Genomic DNA, 23,489 nt, shown 5'->3' with positions numbered 1-23,489 from the left:
AGAATTTCTTAAAATAAAACATTAAGTTTAGTTCTACTCACCTGAAGCCACTGCTCAACAAACTCAGGGTCAACTAGCACTGAAGCTAGACACCTCTCCTCAGGTCCAATCCTACACAGATGGACACACATGAGGTACTAAACACATTCTAACAACTCATAAGCATACCCCCTAAAACCCCTCTAAACATCACTTAAACATGCATGGAAAACAGCCAAGAAACGGCTGGACAGGGCACTTTCGGCGGCACCTTCGGCGGCCGAAAGTCCCTTCCAGAGACGAAACTCGGGTAGGTTCGGCGGCACCTTCGGCAGCCGAAACCCTCGGACAGAAACGAAAGTCAGGCACTTTCGGCGGCCGAACATTACCTTCGGCGGCCGAAAGTCTGCTTTCAAGCCAAAACTCAACTTTCGGGGGTAAGGTTAGGCGGCCAAACCTATGCATCCATAGGCACGTTCGGCGGCCGAAACCACCTTCGGCGGCCGAACCTGAGTTCATCCAGAACTCAGCCTTCGTGCACATCAGCCTTCCAAACCTCACAAAACATCCCCAAACCTCACATACTCTCTCCCAAGCATGCATACACACTCCCACAAGCAAAGAGAGCAAAGAAACTAACTTAAACTCCTCAACACATCATCACATAACATACATTGGGCATAAAACCCACAAAAGCCTAAACATGCATATCTACCCATCAACAACATAAAACCTTCATAAAACTTCATAAAAACACTAGGGAAGCAAAGATCTACACTTACCTCTTGAAGATTGAGGGTTGGTGCGACCTCTAACTCGGAGGTGTGGAGAATCCAAGCTCCAAAAGCTCCAAGCTCCCAAAACTTCTATTTTAGCTTCAAAACTTCAAACCAAGGGTAGATCTTATGAAAACTTGAAGGATTTTGAAGAGAAGACACACAAGCAACCAAGGGAGGGCAGAAACTCACCTGAGTTCGAGAATGGGGAGAAAACTCGCCCATTTCCGATCTGAGGGCCTTATATAGGTGGCCTGGTCAAAGACCTTCGGCAGCCTAACGTGCCCCCTAAACTCATGCAAGTTCGGCGGCCGAACCTGGCAAACGCCTCCTTGGTCTTTTCTTTTCAAAACTCAATTCATTTTCAATTTAAAAACATGAAATCAGTAGAAAACATTTTTGAAACACATTTTACCCCTCTAGAAGCCTCTGGCATCTTCAGAAATTCTAGATTCCAACGGAGATTCCGCCGGAAGGTAGAAATCCCGATGCCGGATTCTAGCCGGGTATTACATTCTGTTTGACCAGTTTGTTTGGACAAACAGTATTCTGGTTGATTCTCTTCAGCAGCTTGTTCTTGTATTTGTGAGCTTTCATCATCTGTCTCATCATCTTGAAACTCGTCCTCTCTTCTTATCATGGTTGCACTCATTGAGGTGGTCAATTGTTCCACCTGCTGTTGGAGAGTTTGCACAGAAATCGCCAATGTCCTAATCTTCTCTTCAAGGTGTTGGTTGGAACTTGGAGGTTCTTCTTGGGCTTGATTTCCTTGATAATCCTGGTAGTTGTTATCCCATGCATAACTGAAGTTCGGATGGTCTCCCCAATCTAGATTGTATGTGTTAAAGTAGGGATTATGTCTCGGCTGTTCATACTATCCTCCAAATGCATGAACTGGTTGGTCATTGAATCCTCCAAATGTATGTCTAGGCTGACTATTCCCATAAAGTATAGGACATTGATCAGTTGGGTGTCCTACATATGCATAGGTCCCATATGGCCTTGGTGGCTAAAATGCTTGAACCTGTTGAACTAGTCCTATGGCAAAATCTTTCATAAAAGATGTCAGTTCAGAAATCTGAGAAGAAGTGGCAGGTGTACTTACCTCATCCATGATTCAGATCTGCGATGGTGACTGTGCCTTTGGTGAGATGTTCAGCGGCCGAATGAGGATGAGGTTCGGCGGCTAAAAGTTGATGAAATTCGGTGGCCGAATGTGTTACAGAAGGTGCTCCTGCGCAAAATTGGCTTCTCTTCTTTTTTTTTTTTATGTTTAGATCTGCGATGACGTGTTCTTTGGGTGGCAGATCTGGTCCTGAAAGAAAAACAAATAAGTTAAATCAACTCCTCGGCAACGGCGCCAATTTTTGACTCGCGGTTGTCGAAGCCGATCAAAAATAACCTCTCTGGTTATCAACAATTTACAACTGCAGATAGTGGTGAAAGGATCGAATCCACAGGGAATTGAGAACTTACCTATTTTCCTTATCAAGACCAATAAAATAAACTGAAACAAAAATAAACTGAAAAAAAGAAGAAATAAACTGAAACGAGATAAATGGAAAGCAAAACAAACTGAAACGAGATAAAACTGAAAGCAAAATAAACTGAAAGCAAAATAAACTGAAAGCAAACAAACTGAAACGAGATAAAACTGAAAACGAGATAAACTGAAAGCGGAATAAATTGCAGTAAAAGTAAAATGGGGGGTTTGAGATTGATTTGATTAACAAACTACTGAAAGCAATTAAAATAAGCGAATAATAAAATAAAAAAGAAATAAATAATAAGAAAGCTCTAGTTGAAGAGTTGGATCCACTCAGTTGTTGGGATTGATCATTGACACTTAGTTTCTTTTGATTGATTTAATAGATTAGTTATGGAGATGGAAGACACTTCTCACCACCATGTCTCTCCTTATAATTAAACCAATTAGGAAACGTTCTCTAATTAATTACTAATTAACAAATTGCCAAGGAATGTCCTTGGGCCTTAGGCATCAAAACAATTGTTAATTGCATGAAGAGATAGAGAGATCCAATCCTAACTACTCAAACGCATGAGATGTTGCTAGATCATACAATTTCCTTAGTTTTTACACCAAGTGTTCTTATGTTTGAATAATCCAAGCAATTACGGACTTAAATCACCCAAACTAACATATTATTACCTTGCAATCAAGAATCAATTGGCCATATTGATCAAAACAACAAAGCAACAATGGAATTAAGCATGAGATTGTATGAATATTGAATAACAAAAGATAAACAATGTTTGATCAAGTCTCCCAATCCATAAAACAACTAAAGCATCACCTAATATTCAACTAGAATAAAAGATTTCAGCCTCTCATGGCTGAAACAAAAACCAAAAATAAAAGAAAAGAAGAAAGGTAGAAGAAGAGATGTGAATCCCGTAGGTGCCTCCAAGGGGGGCTTGAAAGAGCATGAAGAGGCTCCTTATGTGTCTTTTTATACTTGAAAAGTGTTGTCCTAGATGATACTTGCTTCCTAATTAGTGAAGAGGCTGCCCAAGGTGTCAAGAGGCTGCCCAAAAGTCTTCAGGTGGCTGCCCAAAATGCCCTTGGTCCAAGATGTGCCATCCATGCACATGTGAGAAGGGAAAAACGTGGGGCATGTATTCAAGTGCAAGGAGTGGGGCCTTTGGTCTTTGCTTGCTGCCCATGTGTCTTCAAGATGCTGCCCAAGGTGCCCAAGACTTGCCTTCACACTCTCCTTGCCGCCCATGCACTAATAAGGAAGGTGTAGCCTCCTTTGCAATTTGAATTTTGAATGTGCAAGGCATGAGGTGGCAAGCATGTGATCTTTGAATTTAGCTTCCTTAATAAGCTGGATTTTGAAATTCAAAATTTGAATATGAATCTTGAAGATTTAAATTTCAAAATACTTTCCTTATTTGGCTCTTTATTTATGGCAACTTGAGACTTGGCTTCTTGAATAAGGAAAATGCTACTTGGAGATTTGAAATTTGAATTTCAAATTGCTTTGGCTGAATGTTCTTTCCTTCTTTGCCACTTTCCTTATTTAGAACTTTCCTTATTTAGCTTCACTTGATTCCAACTTGTCAGGTTTGCTCTCCTTTGCTCCATTTAAGGCAGTTTTAAGGGTATTTTCTCCAAAATGTCATTTTTCACAATTTTCTGCAAAATAATGTCAAGAGCACTAAATTAAGCAGAAATCATGTAAATAATCATCAATAATATCAAGATAAAATGGACTAAATTATGCTCTATCATACTCCTTCCACCCTAAAGAATTTCTTTTCTCGGGAGTATCTAGATACCCCACTTTTCCATATCCGGGCTCCCTATCGGAATGAGAGGATCGTCCTTCCCGATCCTCCTCCTTCTGGTTTGATAGACCCTCAGAAGGACCGCAGTCTGGTCTTTTTCGTCAAATAGCGAGAGTATGGTCTAACCTTTCCCTTCTCTCCCTTTTTCATTGAGGTCTTTCGGTATTTCGGGATAACTCCCAGGATGCTGGCTCCTAATTCTATTATGTTCATGTGCTCTTTTGAGTCTGTCTGTCTAAGCTGGGGATTCACACCTACAGCGCGTCTGTTTGTCACCTTTTTTCGATTAGTCAAAGCGAGTCAGAGCTTTTACTATTTTGCTCCTCGCGGAGAGTTGTCCATCTTTTCGGGTCACAAGGACTCAATAAAAGGCTGGGTAGAGGGGCTCGCAGTGGTAGAGCTGAAAAAGGACTCTGAGTTGTCTTGGTAGGTGGAGCTCTCCTGGGAGGATGTCCCTCTAGGCTGCAACGATCTGCCCCAACTAAGCCTTTCTGAGTAGGTCGGGTACCTTCGACTGACTTCTGTTGAGAAGAAGTATGATGTCGAAAAATGCATGTTTGTGTCCAGTCTTCAGGACTGCAGGGACGCGGGTATTCCACTCTGTTTAATTGCTTTGCTTCTCCTTTCTTGATTTTTCTCTAGAGGCTTTTCTAACTTGTTTCGGTTTTGGGGTTTCTGCAGCTTCTCAAGTAGCGATGGACAAAATCAAGCCTCCCAAGAACTTTACTCTGTCTTGGGAGAGTATGAAGGCTGCTCTGGATGCTTTCTGAGCTGGGCGGTCCGTGTCTGAAGCTACTCAGGATGTGGCCCAGGTCATTTCTTCCAGGTCGGCAGGCAGATCTATTCCCCCAGCTCCAGATTCTTCTCGAGCTTCTAAGCCGAGCTCCCGAGGTGTTAGGACCTCCAAGCCTTCCAGCTGCAGCAGGTCTAGCTCCCTTTCTCGATCCTCTCAGGCCACTGGCTCCCAATAGGCCGCTATTGCGAGGACAGAAGTTGCACCGAAGGTTACTGACAAGCCAGTTGAGGACCCCAGGCTTGTGAGAGCGGATGCTGCTTCGTCTTTTGGGGATGCCCCTGAAGAGAGGTTCAAGGTCTCTCGAGCTGATGGGATTGCTCCAGAGGGTGAGATGGAGGTCGTCCTGGCAGGTGAGGGTGCCCAAGGAGCTGGCCCCGAGGTTGCCCTTGTTGCTAAGGGCATCCCTAAGGAAGGAGCTAAGTCCGGGTCAGCTGATGATGTTCCTCTCCGGAAGAAGACCCCGCCGCCATTGAGGGTGCTGCTAAGGGGGCTGCTGGCAAGCGAGCTCCTCCTTCTGATGCTCCTGCTCCAGCTCCTGCCTCCAAGAAGTCCCGGGCTTCCAAACAGCCTGCCTCAGCTCTGCCTTCCCTCGAGAAGGGGAAAACTCCTGTAGTGCCCTCGCTCTCTGCCCCAGACAATGAGATTTTGAACACAGAAGACATTACTCTCTAGTCTCCGGCGAGCGTTGTTGCAGGGGTGCTACGGAAGCGTATGTTTGGCGGGGTCACTGAGGCTTCGGACCCTCGCTTGCTTGCTCTCACTGGTCTTTTGGCCAGCTCTACTTGAGAGCAAGTAGCATTTCGGTCCCGGACTCGAGGGGAGCTCGGGGACACAATCAGAAAAATGCTCCTCATGGTAAGTTGTACTCTTTATTTTTGGTCTTTCATTCGATCTCCTTTATCTTCTGCCTCAACTATTCTCTTTTTATTAGGTGACGGGCCTCTTTATGGAGGTGGATGCCCATGATTAGTCTCTCCGGGACATGGTGGATCGACGGATTGAGGAGGCGCGCCAGGAGGAGAACCTTGCTGCGACCAGTGATGCCCGGGGCCACCTTGCTGCGGCCCAAGAGCATCTGAAGACTCTATAGGGGGAACTGTCTTACACCCAGGATGCTCTCAGGAGGGCTGATGAGAGGGCAGCTGTGGCAGAAGTTCACCGTGACGAAGTCTTGGAGCAGCTGTCCTCCTTGGAGGAAATTTGGCGGGAAAGGGACGAGGTTGTGGGCCAGAGGAATGAGGTCTGGCATCAGTACGAGACACTGAAAGCGGATTGTGATGGGGCTCAGGTCCGTTACGACACCGTTATGGCTCAAAGAGATGAAGCCTTGGCTCAGATAGTCATTCTCGAGCAGGAGCTGAGCAAGCGTGCTGATAATCTTAAAGACCTGACTTTGGCAGCAGAGGCATCCAAGCTTCAAAATCAATATCTCTGCCAAGAAGTCGAGGCTTTGAAAAAGAGGTGTTCAGCCCTGCTCGAGGATGCCAAGCTTGCTGAAGATAGTCCAGTTGGCGTGCGATGAGCGCCTGTAGGAATATAAGGGGTCTGCCGAGCTGAGAGAAGAAATCGATCAGGCCTGTCGGAGGTATCTACAAGAATATAAGGACTCTTCGGAGTTGAAAACTGAGATCGAGCAGGCCTGCGAGGCACGACTTGTGGACTTTAGAGCTTCTGACGAGCTGAAACACGAGATATGGAATAGAGGTTTCCGCATGTTTGCCTCTGGGTTTAATCGGGGCTTGAAAGAAGCCAGGGATGCCCCTTCCACCCCATTAGCTCAGCTCCGAGCCCCTAAAGTGGACTCTGATGGTGAAGAGGTGTGCTATGGGGAGGATGACATCCCTCTGCCTAAAAGAGCTTCTCGCACTGCAACTGGACCTCTTGAAGAAGGGGACGAAAAGGAGAGCGACGAGTCTGAAGAGAGCGATGCCAGGCCTTAAGGAGAGGATGCCGAGTCCCAAGGAGAAGATGCTGGACCCCGGGGAGGGGAGATAGTGCCCTTTGTGGGTGCTGGGGGGTCAGAACAAGAGAGTACTGGGCTCCCCAAGGATAGTAGTGTAAATGATAATGTAAATGATAATGTAATTAATAATGTAAGTCCTCTACGGACAATCTTTCCCCCTATAGTTATAGATGATTAGATAAAGTTGTAATTTACTTTTCTTTTCTTTTATTTAATGAGATTTGGCTTTTGTTTGTATTTATTCTTGAATTGTCTTTACTTTTGTTTGCTTTTCTGGTTCTACTGAGCTGCTTAACCTATTAAAAGTCTAATCTGTTAAGGGCTTAATTCGTTTCTCCTATCAGTAAGCTTTTTCTGGCTTGATTTATCTTAAGGATAGAAGCTTTTTAGGTCTTATGTTCACTCAGTAATCTTTCAAAGGATTAAATTATACTAGGTCGATCAGCCCTATTACTAATCTTTCCTCCCTTAAATCAATCCGGCCTGGAATTTTAGTGATTGGCTAAACTTCTATCTTGTGAGTTTTTCTAATTTTGCCGAGGCATTCTTGTTTTGTATCTTGCTGATTCATCAGTAACGCGAGCCCGTGCGTACAATTTACATGTAATCAAAACAGATTAAATCATGTACCTCCTCAGCATGACGAGCTTATCTTCTGGGTTTTGTTTTCAGTCCTGTGTTGAGGGGAGTTGGGGCTGTGGCTTTGCTCGTCTGTTCATGCCTTCGATTTCTTCTGCTTGGGTTAGAGAGGATTTGTAACTTCTATTTTGCCATTTGGCTTTCTCGAGTTTGGCTCTTCTCTCGCTTAGTTCTTCTGAGCTCAAGTCTGTGTATCTCAGCTCTGGGTTCAGCCTTTTTAGGCCTGCTCTGTCCTTTTCCTATTTTCAGATTTACTTAAAGTTTCGAGCCTTTTTCGCCTGGTCACCCTTCCGAGGCCTTCTGGCTTTGTTCAGATTCAGGCTTTTCGTTGGTTCTGGGGTGCCGGGGTCAATTTGGAGCCCGGTCTTCGCTATCTCAGTCGGTTTTGTGGCGCCGGAGTCATTTTGAGCCTGATCCCCACCTCATTGAGACCTTGAACGAGATTCAGGCACTTTGGCCTTACTGTCGCCTCATCATCCCAGCCGGTTTCATGGTGCCGGGGTCATTGTTGAGCCCGGTCACCCACCTCACTGAGGCCTTGAACGAGATTCAAGCACTTTGGACTTACTATCGCTTCATCATCCCAGCCAGTTTTGTGGTGCCGGGGTCATTTTTTAGCCCGGTCACCCACCTCACTGAGGCCTTGAACGAGATTCAGGCACTTTGGCCTTACTGTCGCTTCATCATCCCAGCCAATTTTGTGGTGCCGGGGTCATTTTTGAGCCCGGTCACCCACCTCACTGAGGTCTCGAACTAGATTCAGGCACTTTGTTCGTGTCTGTTTTCTTTTTCTTTTTAAAGAAGGCGAGACAAGTTATGGCAAACAACATAATTTGATAATAACATTTATTTTATTTGCACATTTCAAAATACAGCGGTTCGCTTTACATTTGGTAGTACTTTAAGGAAAATACCTCTTTAAATGCTGGATATTCCAAGCATGGGGCTCAGGGTTCCCTTGCATGTCCCTAATTTGATACACACCTGGTTTAATCACTTTAATTATTCTGAAGGGGCCCTCCCAGGTGGGCGCCAGTTTTCCCACTGCAGCTCTTTTCCCAGTGGCTTCCAAGTTTCTCAATGCCAGGTCTCCTACCCTCAAGCTCCTTTCCCTGACTCTTTGGTTCTAGTAGCGAGCCGCCTTCTGCTGATATGCAGTGGTACGAATCTAAGCTTCTTCGCTGACTTCCTCTAGGGCATCTAGGTTACTTCTCAATTTATCATCGTTGGTGTCCTCGCTATTGAACTGGACTCGATGTGTAGGGACTTGCAGCTCAATTGGAACTATAGCTTCAATGCCAAACACAAGTGCAAAAGGTGTCTCTTTGGTCGGCGTTCTGGGTGCAGTTCTGAAGGCCCACAGGATACTGTTGAGCTCATCCGCCCAATTTTTCTTTGCCCCATCAAATCGCTTCTTCAGTCCCTGGAGAATAGCTCTGTTGGTGACTTCTGTTTGGCCGTTGATTTGGGGGTGGGCCACTAAGGAGAATTTATGCCATATGCCCATATTTCTCGTGATTTCCTTAAAAACATTGCAATCAAATTACCTGCCATTATATGATATGAGCACCCTCGGTATGCCAAACCTGCAGATAATGTTGGCCCAGATGAAATCTATCACTTTTCTTGCTGTGATTGTGGGGACTGCCTCTGTCTCTGGCCATTTTGAAAAGTATTCCACAGCCACTATTACAAACTTCTTCTGCCCTGTGGTCTTGGAAAAAGGCCCCAGGATGTCTATGCCCCGCTGCGAGAACGGCCACGGGCTGGATATGCTAGATTGAGGTGTGGCTGGAATGTTGATGGCGTTGGCGAACCTTTGGCATACATCACATCTTCGAACGAACTCCTCGGCTTCCCTTTTGATAGTGGGCCAGTAGTATCCCTGTTTGAATATTTTGTTTGCCAATGTCTCTGCTCCTTCATGGGCTCCACAGATTCCTTGATGTATTTCTTCCATCACCCTTACTGCTTCTTCCGGGCTCACACATCGGAGCCATAGGCTGGACTTCCCTCTTCGGTATAGGGTTCCTCTCACCACTTGGTAGTTGACAGCCCGAGCCGCAATTTTCTTTGCCTCAGCTTTCTCTTCAGGGAGCTTTCCCCTCTCCAAATATTCAAGGTACGGGGTCATCTAGTTTCATTTTTCCTCGATCTCCATTACAGTATCTGCTTTGTCAAAGGCAGGAGTGCTGATGTGTTGTATGTATACCTCGTTTAGGAGCTGCTCGAGCTCTTCCTTAGACAGTCGACTGAGTAGGTCTGCCTCTTCGTTTTCCTCCCGAGGTATCCTTTAGTATCTCACCCTGATCCCTTGGCTTTTGAGCTCGGCCTCTATGGCCTTGACCCTCACCAAGTAGTTCTGCATGGTCTGGTCTCTTGCTTGATATGCCCCCATTATTTGGCTGATCACTAACTGGGAGTCGCTATTTATCTCGAGGTCAATTGTCTTTACTTCCATTGCGATCTGCATCCCGTTTATTAGGGCTTCATATTCTGCTACATTGTTGGAGGCCTTGAACTCCAAACGCAGAGCATAGCAAACTTTGAACCCTTCAGGTCCTTTCAGCATTATTCCCGTGCCGCTGCCTCCAGCGCTGGATGCCCCGTCCACATACAACTTCCAGCTGAATTCTCAAGGGGACTGCCTTTCTCTATCTCCTTCCAATGCTCCCGAGGATGTCTCACCAAGTTCTGCTTATTTCTCATTGAAGGAGCACTCCGCTATGAAGTCGGCAAGAGCTTGAGATTTTATGGTTGTGCGAGGTCAGTACTCTAAGCAGTAGGGACTAATCTCAATACACCAAGCAAGCATCCGACCTGAGGTTTCTGGTCTGTGGAGAATTGTCTTCAACGGTTGATCTGTCATCACTACTCCTTGGTGGCTTTCTAGGTAAACCCTGAACTTTCTGACTGCTAGCAATAGAGCATATGCTATTTTTTCGATGTTCAGATATCTTATCTCAGCGTCTTTGAGCACTTTGCTGACATAGAGTACTGGCTTCTGCTCTCCTCCTTCCACTCTCACCAGTACGGCACTGACAGCTTGTTCCGAGGCTGATAAGTAGATCAAGAGCTCTTCCCCTTCCAGCGGACTACTAAGTACATGTGACGAGCTAAGATAGCACGTGAGCTCTTTGAAAGCTTCTTGACAGTCCTCGGTCCATTCGAAATTCGAAACTTTTCTCAACTTCTTGAAGAAAGGCAGGCACCTTTCTGCCGACCTTGACATGAAACGATTAAGTGCTACTACCCTTCCAGTAAGTCTTTGGACGTCCCTCACATAAGTCGGCTCAGGCATTTTCAATATGGCCTCTACCTTCTCAGGATTGGGCTCGATACCCTTTTCACTCACCATGTAACCCAGGAACTTTCCACCCCTGATGAAAAAAGCACATTTTGCTGGATTCAGCCTCATTCTGTATTGCTCCAGTACCTCGAACACCTCCCTCAGGTCTATCAAGTGTTGCTGAAAAGTTGGGCTTTTGACCACCATATCGTCCACGTACACTTCGATATTCCTACCAATCTAGTCTTTGAAAATTTCATTCATTAGTCTCTGGTATGTCGCCCCGGCATTTTTTAGCCCAAACGGCATGGCCTTGTAACAATAGGTCCCATCTTCTGTTATGAACGAGGTCTTCTCCTCATCCGATTTGTCCATTGGGATTTGGTGGTAACTAGACATTGCATCTAGAGATGACATGTAACCAAAACCGGCCGTAGAGTCGACCATTTTATTAATATCAGGAAGGGGGTAATAATCTTTAGGGCATGCCTGGTTCAAGTCAGTAAAATCTATACACATCCTATACTTGCCATTGGCTTTTTTCACTAGTACAGGATTCGCTAGCCATTGCGGGTACATTACTTCCCTAATAAACCCTGCCTCTTCCAGCTTTCGCACCTCCTCCCTAGTGGCCTATTGCTTCTCTCTCCCCACCACTCTCTTCTTCTGTTTTATCGGCTTGGCTTCAGGGAGGATGTTCAACTTGTGAGTCATCACCTCAGGGTCTATCCCAGGCATGTTGGATGGCTTCCAGGCGAAGCTTGATGCGTGACCTCGGATCATGGCCATTTCTTCAGTTTTCTGCTCTTCAGTCAAGCCAACATTGAGACTGAAAACCTTTTCTGCTTCTGCTTCTGATAAGGGGAAGATTTCCAGTTCTCCAATTGGTTCTGTTCTGGCTTCTTTCTTCTCATTTCGGACTTTCAGGACTTTCGAGTCAAAATTTTCCCCTGCCGAGCTCGGCTCCAACACTGTGGTCAGGTATACTGCTCTCGCCTCTTCCTTGCTCCCTCTGACTACTCCCACTCCTGCTTCGGTTGGGAACTTCATGGCCAGGTATCTGATACTGGTCACCACCTCAAAATCGTACAGAACCGGCCTTCCCAGTATGGCATTGTAGTTCAGGGGAAGCTTCACTATCAGGAACACTGCATAGTGAGTTCGAGCCAAAGGTGCTTCTCCGAGGGTTAGAGCCAATTTCACCTTTCCTTCCACAGGTACTCGGACTCCTCCGATCCCCTTCACCGAGGCCTGGTCCCGAACCAACTGCTCTTCTGGGATTCTCATTTGTTGGAAGACCCTGTACGGTAATATGTTCACCTTGCTTCCGTTGTCGACCAGGACCTTCCTGACCCAGTAGTTGTGAATGACGGCTTCAATGACAATGGTTTCATCGTGAGGCATCTGAATGCCATGGGCGTCTTCTGGGGAGAAAGAGATGGCCGTTGGGGAATGTTCTGCTACTTGCATGACTTCAGCATTGCTACCTTTCCCGTCTCGGCCCCTTTTTCTTCCTCTCCTGCTCATCCGACCTCCAGTTCCTCCGACGATCATATTGATGGTTCCACTGGAGCCATCATTCACTGGCCCTGCTCCCGTCCTCCGAGGTCTCTCTGTGTTAGGATTCTGCTGAGGCCTTTCTCCTTTCGGTTTTTCACAAAATTCCTGAGATGTCCCCTTTTTATCAGCATTTCGATTTCGCTGATAAGCTGGTAACAATTGTTGGTGTCATGACCGTGTGTACGATGGTACTCTCTGGCTTGCTTCAGCCCTCATGGGCTTCGGCCATTGGAGAAATTCCTTGTTTTGGACTGCTATGAGCACTTCAGCTCGAGAGGCGTTGAGAGGGGTAAGGGTCTCTGGAACTCATGGAGGAAATGGTCTTTGGTCTGGAACTCGAGGGGGAAATGGTCTCTGGTCCCTTCGGTCCATGGGGTTGTCTGTATGTCTCAGGCCTTTTGTTTTGCCTCTTCTCGTGCCTTTTCGGCCTCCTTTCCTCTGGAGCTTTTCCCCTGTCTGCTGCCTTTTTGGCGAATCTGCTCGTCATTAAGGCATCATCCTGCCTTATGTACTTCTCTGCCCTCTTCATCAGTTCTGCCAGTGAGGTAGGGGGCTTCCTACTCAACGAACCGAAGAACTCTGGGGAGGTCATCCCCTTTTGCATGGCTTCTACTGCTCTGCCTTCATCCAGCTCGAGGATCTGCAGGGCCTCCGTATTAAAATGGGCTACATATTCCCTCAATGATTCATTCCTCCTTTGCTTGACTGTTTCTAAGTAACTGGTTTTCCTGTCAGCTGGCACTCCGGCTATGAACCGGCTAATGAAGACGTTAGCCAAATCTCCAAAACTCCTGATAGTTCCAGCTTCTAGGCTGTTGAACCACACTCGTATTGGTCCCGTGAGGGTCGTGGGGAATACCTTGCACATCAAGGCATCCGATAAGGTCTACAGCTCCATGAAGGTTTTATAGTTAAGGACGTGCTCCCTGGGATTTCCCGTTCCGTCGTACTCGGCCATAGGTGGCATCATGAATTTTTTGGGGATGGTCTCCTATTGCACCCATCTCGAGAAGGGCGAGGATGCAGATAAGAGGGTTTGATTGTGATCTTTCGCTCCCAACTCGGCCAAGAACTGTTCTCTCATTTTTTGCAGCTTTTGATCTACATTCTCTTCCTCTTGTCTGGGTCTCTTCTCCACGCAATACTCCTCCTTCCATTCTTCGATCTCTGTTCTTCTAGTTGTCCTGGCAGAGTAACTGTCCGCCTCGTCATTTTCTATCAGCTCCCTTACCCTTCTCCCATAGATTCTGGCCTCTGGTTCTTCTTCTTCACTGGCCCTTCTGCCTCTTTCTCCGGTTTCTCTGCTATTTTGTTGGGGGTGATTGAAGGTAGGCTGGGGCTCATTGGTTTGGATTGCTTCTATCACAGGCAGCACATTCGATGGGGTGCCGAGGCCCCTTTGCTGCATTATCTGCCCCAGCCAGTGGGCGGTGTTTTGTAATTGGAGGGCCATGGCCTGAAAGTCTTGGTTAGACAAGGTGGCTCCGGGTACATTCCCTGCCGAGCCCGGCGAGGGATTAAAAGGGGTTGGTGGTTGGTTATTGGGAGTTGCGGGGCTAGAGACAGAGAACTGTTGCCCCTCTTGGGCAGAGCTCAGGTCATTGAGGGTATTGGTAATATTGTTTTCGTTATGGTTGGCCATTGTGGATCTCAGTGGGTTTTTTAAGAGTGGAATTTCGGTGACGAAAAGTTCTCCTTCGTTCCCACAGACGGCGCCAATTGATGATCTGAGATCCAAATAAAATAGGATTTACAATAGTTGAGTAAGCTTGATCTGAGTGGAGGGTGCTCCTCTCCTTTTATTCTTTTTTTTTTTTGTCTGCTAGTGATGTCTAACGGCTTTGCCACTATTGGGCTACCTGTCTCTGTCATACGGATACGTACGTACTAAAATGTTAGACATCTGTTCCATGCTAAACGACCATTTAATTCCCCCCGACACGTGTATAACAGATCTGCTGGAGGGATGGGCCAGTTGTTCCTTTTCCTACTAGGCCTTAGAACTGAGCTAGGTGTGGGAAGGTAAGGGCCCTAGGGAGACCCGACCTCAAGGTCGTGTGGTCCAGGCCGGCTCATTGAATAGGCCTTTTGACCCTTGGATCAGAGTTGTCATCTTGAGCTTGGTCTTATATCGGGATGGTGAAATCCAGCGGTCATCAAATTCTAATTTAATTTAAAATTTTAAATTAAAAATTTTTTACTCTAATTAACGAGTTTTTTATTTTTTATTTTTTTTTTGAGATGGGATTGAAAAAATAAAATTTAACACAATTTACTCAAATGCATTTATACTAGCTAAATCAGTGAGTGCTTAATGAATTTTATATTTAACTTTATACATGCTTTATATTTTAATAGATAAATAAAGGGATTTAACGAATACTTAATTTTTTTATTATTTTTATTTATAAATAATTTTTTTATTATTTTTATTTATAAATCATAAAGTTCATACTTTATATGGAAATGTAATATTAAATAAAAATAAAAAAAATATTTTGATGAAAGAAAAGTAAGAGAGTAAATATATTATGTAATGTCAAAATATCAATTCAATTAATTCAAAAATTAAATTACTCCTATTTATATTTAATTGAGATTATAATTTTCTTAAAATACTTATATATATATATATATATATATATATAATAATCCTAAAAAAAAAAAGAATATATAAGAGTATATAGCTATAACCTTCTATACTATATATACGTGAGAAAAAAAATAATGAGATTACCTAAAATAGATGTGGTTAAATTTAATTATTATTTTTTACCCTTTTGATCGGTTAAAATCTAAAATAGAAACTTAATATTATTTAAAAATATTTATATTGATTGATTATATTAGTTTTTATATTTAAATTCAAACTCCATTTTATTAATGGATATAATTAATTAGAAAGTTTTAATTCAATTAAATATTTTTATTTTGATTGGTAGATGAGTTCTCTATTTAACTTAAATTTAGTTGATATAATTTTTTACAATTTGATAATTCAATTAAAAATTATGAATGAAAAATATTTTTTTTTTCATTTTTTAGTGACTAAAAAATATAAATTTAGTAAATTTATACAAATTATTTTATTTGTGAATATATATATATTACATAAAATATATAAAAACATAGTTTAAATAAAAAAAATTCTTTGATTAAAAAGAGAGAGTAACCTTTTAATTATAAACTATATTTTAATATGTATTATAATTTATTGGTATATGAATGTTTGAATTCAGTTTATTAAAAATTTAAAAAATAAAATAAAAATTGTGAATTCAGCTATTCTTCCGTTTAAGTCAATAAATTGAAAAAATATGTCAATAAACTGAAAAAATATTAGTTTAATGAATTTTTTATAATTCAAAATAGTTATATAAGAATGCATACTTTAATATTTATATTCATCGGTTTTTATATTATAAGAAAATTGAGTTAGTTATTAAATTTTCTGTAAATTCAATTCGTACGGTCTAATGAATAAGAATTCAATGATTATTTTTGTAGTGAAATCTGCTTTATTTCTCTAACATTAACATTTTATAAAATCTCATAATAAACATTTTTTTTCTATAAATAAAACACTACTTATTAAATTTTTATCACGTAATTCTATTTTTGACTTGCTTTAAGTGATTAAAGCATTGATGTGTTACATCATAAGTTTTAATCAATAAAACTTAATTATTCATTATCACAATAAATTTATGAATATAATTTATTTTTAATTTATATTGATTTGTATTAAATTTATGTATTTCAATTCATTAAAATTGTTATTTTTTTCTTAAAAATTCCATTGAATTCTTAAAACAATCAAACTTATATTTTATATTATTTTATTTCAATCAATTAAAATCACTATTTTGTTCCAATCAATTAAAATTATTCTTATACAAAACATATAGGAAAAATTTTGCTAAAAAACTAAATTAGGAATTTTGTAAGGATTCTTATTTTTTATTTTAATTCTGTTAGTTAAAATTTAGTCAAAATGCTGATTGATTTTTAATTTAATTTTCTAATTAAAAAGTAAAACTAATTCTTTATTGTCATATTATTAACTATTACAAATATTTTTGACGATCACATTATTTCTATTATTTATTAAAATTTTATGATTTAAAACTTCTAACGTATATTGAACAATTTTAATTTTATTAGCCAATTAAAATGAAATAAAATTAATAATATTATCGTCGTAGTACTAAATTCTCCAACATACTTTTTACAATTCTATTATTTCTCCTTCAATCCTTACCAAAATAACAGCATGTTTATGTCTGATAATTGAAGATAACTCAATTGTCCAAAAGCATAAAGCGAAAAATCAGGTGATGAAAAAAAAAAAAAATACTAATTTCAGTATAATTAATAAATTAATTTTTATATTTTTAAAATTAAATATTTAAATTCTTTTACGATTAATCTATTCAAATTAGAAATCATTTTATTTATTTTTAGTATAGTTATATTTTCATTACCTATTTAAAATGAATAAATTATATTTAAATATTTAAATTTTAGTATAATTAATACATTGGTCACTATACTTTTAAAATTGTACACTTAAATTCTTTTATAATGCATCCTCATTTATTATAATTTAAATATTTTGATCCTTTATTTTTTATTTGAAAGAAACACTTAGATTTCCATTAATTTTTTTTTCTATAATATCTCATTTAACAAATTTTTAACACTTTTCATTTTTTAATTTTCATTTATTAAAATATTTCAATACATATAATTTTAAAATTTTAGAAAATATTTACGATTTCGACTATTTTTAAATGGTATCAAGTAACTTTTAAATAAATTATAAATTTTTATAAAAAATATTTTAGAAAGAAATTATATTTTTAAAAGAAGTTTAATTATCAACTAATTTTGAACTAATTAATATCTATAATGAATGAAAAATTATAATTTTAAACGAAATAAATATAAGTAGATTTGAGGATTTAGTTTTAAAAATATAAAGATTGATTCATTGATTATACTAAAATTTAGAAACAAAAGTGTAACTACACAATATAAAATTTTTCACCTATATTAAAAAGGATTTAAGTGTTTACGAAGATATTTTAGATATTTGAAATATTTATTTTCCTTTTAATCGGTTGACTAAAAGAATAATGGATGGAAAATTTTCTAATTCGGACATATTAATTATATAAGAATTTAAATATAATGTACCGTTTGACTAAAAAATTATGTACGGAAGGATTTTCTATTTTAACGGTTTAATTATATAGAAATTTAAATAAAAATTAATTATTAATTATATTAAAACTCAAATATTAAAATATAATTTAATTTAAAAATATATTTAGTAAACTCATAAAATCAATATAATCTATTTATCTAGTGTTTTATTAATGAATACATATACAAATAATAAATGTATGAGAAAAATATAAGGAATACATATATAAATAATAAATGTATAAGAAAAATACAAATTTCAGAATTGAGAGGTTTGGAATGAATGAATTCATGAAATGAGTTTTAACTTATTAGTTTAAAGTCGTTTTTAGGCCCAAAAATCTCCAGTTTAAATTCAATTACACCAAAAAAAAAATATAGAGTGCCTTAACACAATATTGATAGTTAATTATAAAACACCAAGTTGCCTTTTATTTTCTAGATTATTTTCCAAGTTCGGGTAGTACGTCTTAGGTACAAAGGAAGTCCAGAATTACATGATTACATGAAAGCAAACCAATGCTTATTATTGACCATAATCCCACCTCTGCAGATGCTGGACGGAAGTGCAACATCATTAACAGTTAGCCATGGAAGCCTGCAATCTCGACGCCTTTGCCGGGGTAGGTCACAACCGGAGCACTAAAATTGCTGAACAGTTTGTAAGAAGAGACGAGTGAAAGCAGAGCATAACAAGCTACTACCACAAATGTGATGACTATAGCTGCTGTCGCTTTGTGACAGAATAGACCAAATGACATACAAGCTGCACTCCAAGTGATGGCTGTGTCTCCCTTTCTAGCCAAATACAGTAATTCCAGTGCCACCGCCGCAGCCGCCAGAATAATGTATGTGAACAACTGCAAGAATATTCACTGCTATTTTATATAGTATATAATTTGATTTATCTGATAATTAAGTTTCGATTATCCTCTTTTTTTTCAAAACACCTTTTGATAAAAATAATATATATATATGTATTTTTTTAAATTGAAGTATAATTAATTAATATACCTGGTCAAGGAAGAAGAATGTCCAGGCTTTGGACATGGTGGATGGTCGAGGAATTGCTACGATCACAGCTGAAAGAAGGGAATATCCAGCACATATCCCATTGGCATGCACCAAATACCTGCATATTAATTATAGGATTATATGACCCACATAGTTTTCTTTTCAAGTTTAATGCATTTGGGAAATACATGTTTACATTCCTGTATTATTTGAAATTAGTATATTAAACATTTAAATAATAATTATAATTTATTGAATATTTAAATTTATAAAAATTATAATAATTAAATATAAATTAATTATGTGAACTGTAAAAAAATTAAATTTATACTCTAAATTTTGCTATTTATACTTTATATTTTTATAAAATCATAAAGTTATTCTCATTTAATTTTTTTTTAATTTATAAAAATTTAAAATAAAATTGACAGAATTTAAAGCAACAATATGTGCGAATAACTTTTATTTTTTTAATAAATTATTAATAATATTATTAATTTACTTTTAATTATTATAATTTTTATACATTTAAATATTTAATAAATTATAATTTTAATTTAAGTGTTAAATGAGTTAATCACAAGTTTGTAAAATTAGTCTTTTCTGTTAAAAGTTCAGATAAAATTAATTTTTATACGTTTTAAATCCATAATAGAACGAATCTATTTAAAAATTTTCCAACCATCACATATTAACTAATTACATTACTATGGCTCTGTTGCTTTTGTGTTTGTAAACATTTTTTTTTCCAAAAATACTTGTTTTCTGAAAAATATTGCTTTTTTTTTTCTGCTTGTAATATTAAGGATATTAATAAGATTCATATATAAAAATTTAGTAATTTTAATAAAATTTTCCAATCTTAGATCGAAAGATTTAATTTTAATTTAGGATTAGGGCTTTTTTAATTTAGGATTAGGGCTTTTTTTAATCATGTGCTCTATTGCTTGAAAGATTTAATTTTAATTTAGGATTAGGGCTTTTTTTTTTCTTTTAATTTGATCGAAATTTAAACTTTATATTATAAAATTTTCAAAATTATTATTCTGTAAAAAGTTAACCTATAAAATATATTAATTAAGGAATGATCTAATTGGTTTTTCTTAGTAAAAAGATTTTGAGTATAAATTTTTCTATTTATTTATTTTAAAATTATTTACCTCCATGGTGAGTGATCCATTAGACTCCCCTTAATGAAAAAAAACCTATTTATTTTAGAATTAAAACATATTAAGTTCTGAATTTATTATCAAAAAAAAAAAATTCTGAATTTTGTCTTGACAAAAAATAAAAAGGAAAAAAATGTGTTATTAAAAATTTTATTATCAAATTTTATTTTGTTCAATTACTATTAACTAAACTATAAACACATAGTAAAGTGAATGATTATAAATTAATTTTAATTAAATTGAAAAAAGTTGTAATATTAATTGATAGACAATTAAAAAGTTGTAAAAAATTTTCATACAGGAGAGAGAGGGAGAGAAAAGGGTGGAAAGTAAAAGAAAAACCTGAAAGCAGTAAGATCAGAGTAAGAAAGAGAGCCAAAGTCATTGGTCTGAGAATCCCTGAGCATGAGAATGAGAGCTGAGATACACAGAGCCATTGGTAAAAGACGAAGTATGGTCTCAGCTGTGCGCATAGGAGTTGTCGCTACTGCTTCTTCCTCTTTCTCACATACCATCGGCGAGCTGCCTCCAACTACTGCTGCACCTCCTTTGCTGCCTTTATTATCCATCTGTTTCTCTCAATCTCTACACCTTTTTTAATTTCCTGAGCCAAGTGAAGTAGCTGCAAAGTGTAGAGAAGAAGAAGAAGATGGAGAATCCTCGCAGCTGATGATGGAATTGTTGAAGAGGTTATTTATGGAATGCAGGTGGAGTTGATGAGAAGCATTCATTGTCAATGGTCACGCATACCTAAGTGCATGGATATTTACCAAAAAAAAAAAAAATCATGTAATTTTAGAAATTTTAAAGATTAGAGTGTAATTGTAAATTTTTAAAAATTAAATTTTTTTTATCATTTTATTAAAATTAAATTTTATAATAATTAAAATATTTAATATTATTATTATATTTATTTTAATTTTATCAATAATTTAAATATATCGATTTACATTAATTTAATTTTAAATTAATTCACTTTCTAAATTATTTTTTAAAAAATTCACGCTAATTATTATTTTAGTTAAAACACAAATGATTAACAATATTTTATAAAAAAAAGCTATTTAAAAAAATATTGTATAGATAAAATTTAATTAGTCATTAAATTAATACATAGTGTAAGTATAATTATATTATTAACATTTTTTTTAATTTTTTTACTTTCAATTATATTATTAATTATTTATTTTTTTAATATAATTATATTTAAAATAGATTTTAGAAAAAATAGTTTAGGAGATAGATTAATTCAGAATTGAATTAATATAAAATAGTATACTTAAATTATAAATAAAACTATAAAAATATATTATAGGTGATAGCCATGATATGATAAATAATGTGGCAATTTTGTTAGACATTAATGATAAAAATAATAGTGAGATATATTTAGAACAACATATAAAATTTAAAATTTAATTGGTAATTAAATTAATATAAGGTCCAATTATAAAAATTTGAAAAAAATAAATTTTATTAATGATTAACTCTAGTAAGTATAAAAAAAAATTGTAGAGGTGACTTCCACATAAATCTATGTTCTATTTATTTTTATTTTTATTTTTTATTTATAAAAATTTGAATTTTAAACTGAAATATAATTTTTCACACATCTATTTGACGGAATGCCAATAATTATTTCACAGCATGTGTACAAGCGGTGGATTTTCGAATTTAAAAGATTGAAGACGGTGGGTAGATTTATGATATAATTCAGTATTCTATTTTTTTTTTCCCTCTTTCTTTAATTTACGCGCTTCGATAAATAATTAGCGGTGAGTTTGGATAGAAAACCTTTTTCAAATTGAAACTGTGGGATAGGACTGAAAATGTGGTTGGACGAAGACTAAAAATGTGATCATCGATGGGTTTTACGAAAGAGAAATGATGGGGCTTTAAGCTAGTTTTTTAGATCCCAATAAAATATAATAATAGTATTTTCTTTAAATTTATAATAAAATAATAAATTAAAGTAATATATCCAATAAATAACATTAAAATTTAAAATGAAATTTTTGATATTTTTTATTAAAGAAAAAGAAAGAATAAAAACATTGATAGAGAAATAGGAGGAAAAAAATATATATATTTTTTTAAAGAATTAGTTTAAAAACCTGTAATATTAGGTCAAAAGCATTTTTATGACATTTAGATTAAAATAATTTGAATACGTCTTGATGACCGCTGGATTCCTTCACCCCAGACCAGGGGCTTGACCACAGCCCAAGGCCCACGACGTAGGGGCCCGCATACCTGATGTACATAATAAGCCTGGCTCATCCAACCTTCAAGGCCGGGCTCGGCCCATCTTCCTCACTCAAGTCGGCCCGGCCCGCATGAAGCAGACCCTCTCCACTCAGGCTTAACATCCGGCCCAACTCTCAGCCCAGCCCAGGATCCAGAATAATATTCACCAGACAGCCTGGCAGATCCGCTCGAACGTACGCACGAGCAGAATCAGAGGCCGTTACGCATGGAGCAGGCGGCTGATACCCTAGTACCTCCGAATCCGCATGGCAGAGACGCGTGGCCCAATCCTGGAGAGACCTTCACACGCCATCGGCAAGCAAGACAATGTATAAAAGAGGAGTCCCCTCCTCAGGAAATTCAAGCCTTATTCAGTAATACAAAACCCTTGTAAAATCCTATTCAATTGGATCTCAGATCATCAATTGGCGCCGTCTGTGGGAAACGAAGGAGATCTTTTCATCACCGGAGTTTTCACTTTCAAAACCCACTGAGATCCACGATGGCAAATGTAATACCCGGCTAAATCCGACATCGGAATTCCTACCGTCCGGTGGAATTCAGAGATGTCAGAGGTTCTAGAAGGGTAAGAGTGAAGGTTTTCTAAAAATGCTTTTAAGTGTTTACGTTTTAAAGAGAAAAGGCTTTGGAGACAAAGGCCAGGTTCGGCCCCCGAATGTAAGTTCGGCCGCCGAAAGTGCTCAATGTTCGGCTTCCGAAGTTTAAGTTCGGCCCCCGAACGTTGCATGGTTTTGCATGCAGTTTCGGCAGGCGAAGCTAAGGTGGTCGGTCAGCTGTGCACGCTCCTCAGTCGGTGGTTTGGACAGGTGTTCACCTCCAGATCATGATCAGAGGTTAGGCCACGTCTCCCTTGACTCATCTGCAAGCTTTAATCAGCTTATGCAGAAGGTTTGGTCATTTGCAAAGGTTTTGAACGTTTTTGAGAGAAAAGGGAGGTTTTGATGGTTTTGTGTTTTTGAAGAGAAGTTGCTGTGTTTGGATTCTTCAGCTTCTTGGATCAAGAGGTAAGTGAAGATCTTAAGCTTGTTTTAATGAGTTTTAACAGCGTTTAAAGAGGTTACGGGTAGAGTTTCATGTTTAGGTTTTAAAGCTTAGTTTTGATGCTTTAATGGTGTAAGCATGATTATGTGTTATAGTTGCTGTTTTGTTGGGGTTAATAGGTAGTTTTGGACCCCTTTGTGCATATACCAGAGTATATGCAAGTTAAAAAGGAGTTATGCATGTTGGAGTGGTGTTGGTGCTTGGCAGGAGATGGTTGTGCACGAAGCTGAGTTCTGGATGAACTCAGGTTCGGCCGCCGAAGGGAGGATTCGGCCGCCGAACCCCTTGTGAAGGTAGTTTTGGCTGCCTAAGGTTGCCTCCGAAAGAATGGACTTTCGGATCTGTCCTGCACATTCGGCCGCCGAAGATGCCGCCGAAGGTGTCCTGCCTAGCTTTTCCTTTGCACGTTTTAAGTGATTGTTCTATGAGCTTTTAGAGGGGTTTTGGGCAGATGTTTAAGAGTTAATAAGAGTAT

General features: G+C 38.4%; 1 protein-coding gene across 1 annotated transcript; it reads right to left on the bottom strand.

The window, feature by feature from the left end:
* Window positions 1-17,922: 17,922 nt before the first annotated feature.
* Window positions 17,923-20,394, bottom strand: LOC110612094 (CASP-like protein 2A1). The gene is made up of 3 exons (XM_021752758.2): window positions 20,048-20,394; window positions 18,537-18,654; window positions 17,923-18,382 (listed from the first exon to the last, which is right to left on the bottom strand). The coding sequence occupies exons 1-3, from the start codon at window positions 20,272-20,274 to the stop codon at window positions 18,107-18,109; spliced, it is 621 nt and encodes a 206-aa protein (XP_021608450.1). The 5' UTR covers window positions 20,275-20,394; the 3' UTR covers window positions 17,923-18,106.
* Between the last annotated feature and the right edge of the window lie 3,095 nt (window positions 20,395-23,489).

Source organism: Manihot esculenta, chromosome 3 (genome assembly GCF_001659605.2).
Source record: "Manihot esculenta cultivar AM560-2 chromosome 3, M.esculenta_v8, whole genome shotgun sequence".
In the NCBI taxonomy this organism is placed as follows: domain Eukaryota; kingdom Viridiplantae; phylum Streptophyta; class Magnoliopsida; order Malpighiales; family Euphorbiaceae; genus Manihot; species Manihot esculenta.
Note: the sequence above shows the minus strand (reverse complement) of the source record. Positions and strands in the feature narration are given on the sequence as shown.

Excerpts from the sequence above, each read along its gene's own strand:
- LOC110612094 (XM_021752758.2), bottom strand. The coding sequence starts at position 20,274 with ATGGATAATAAAGGCAGCAAAGGAGGTGCAGCAGTAGTTGGAGGCAGC. Across the intron at positions 18,655-20,047 it reads TCTGATCTTACTGCTTTCAG|GTATTTGGTGCATGCCAATG; the intron begins GTTTTTCTTTTA and ends ATTAATATGCAG. Across the intron at positions 18,383-18,536 it reads CATTCTTCTTCCTTGACCAG|TTGTTCACATACATTATTCT; the intron begins GTATATTAATTA and ends ATATTCTTGCAG.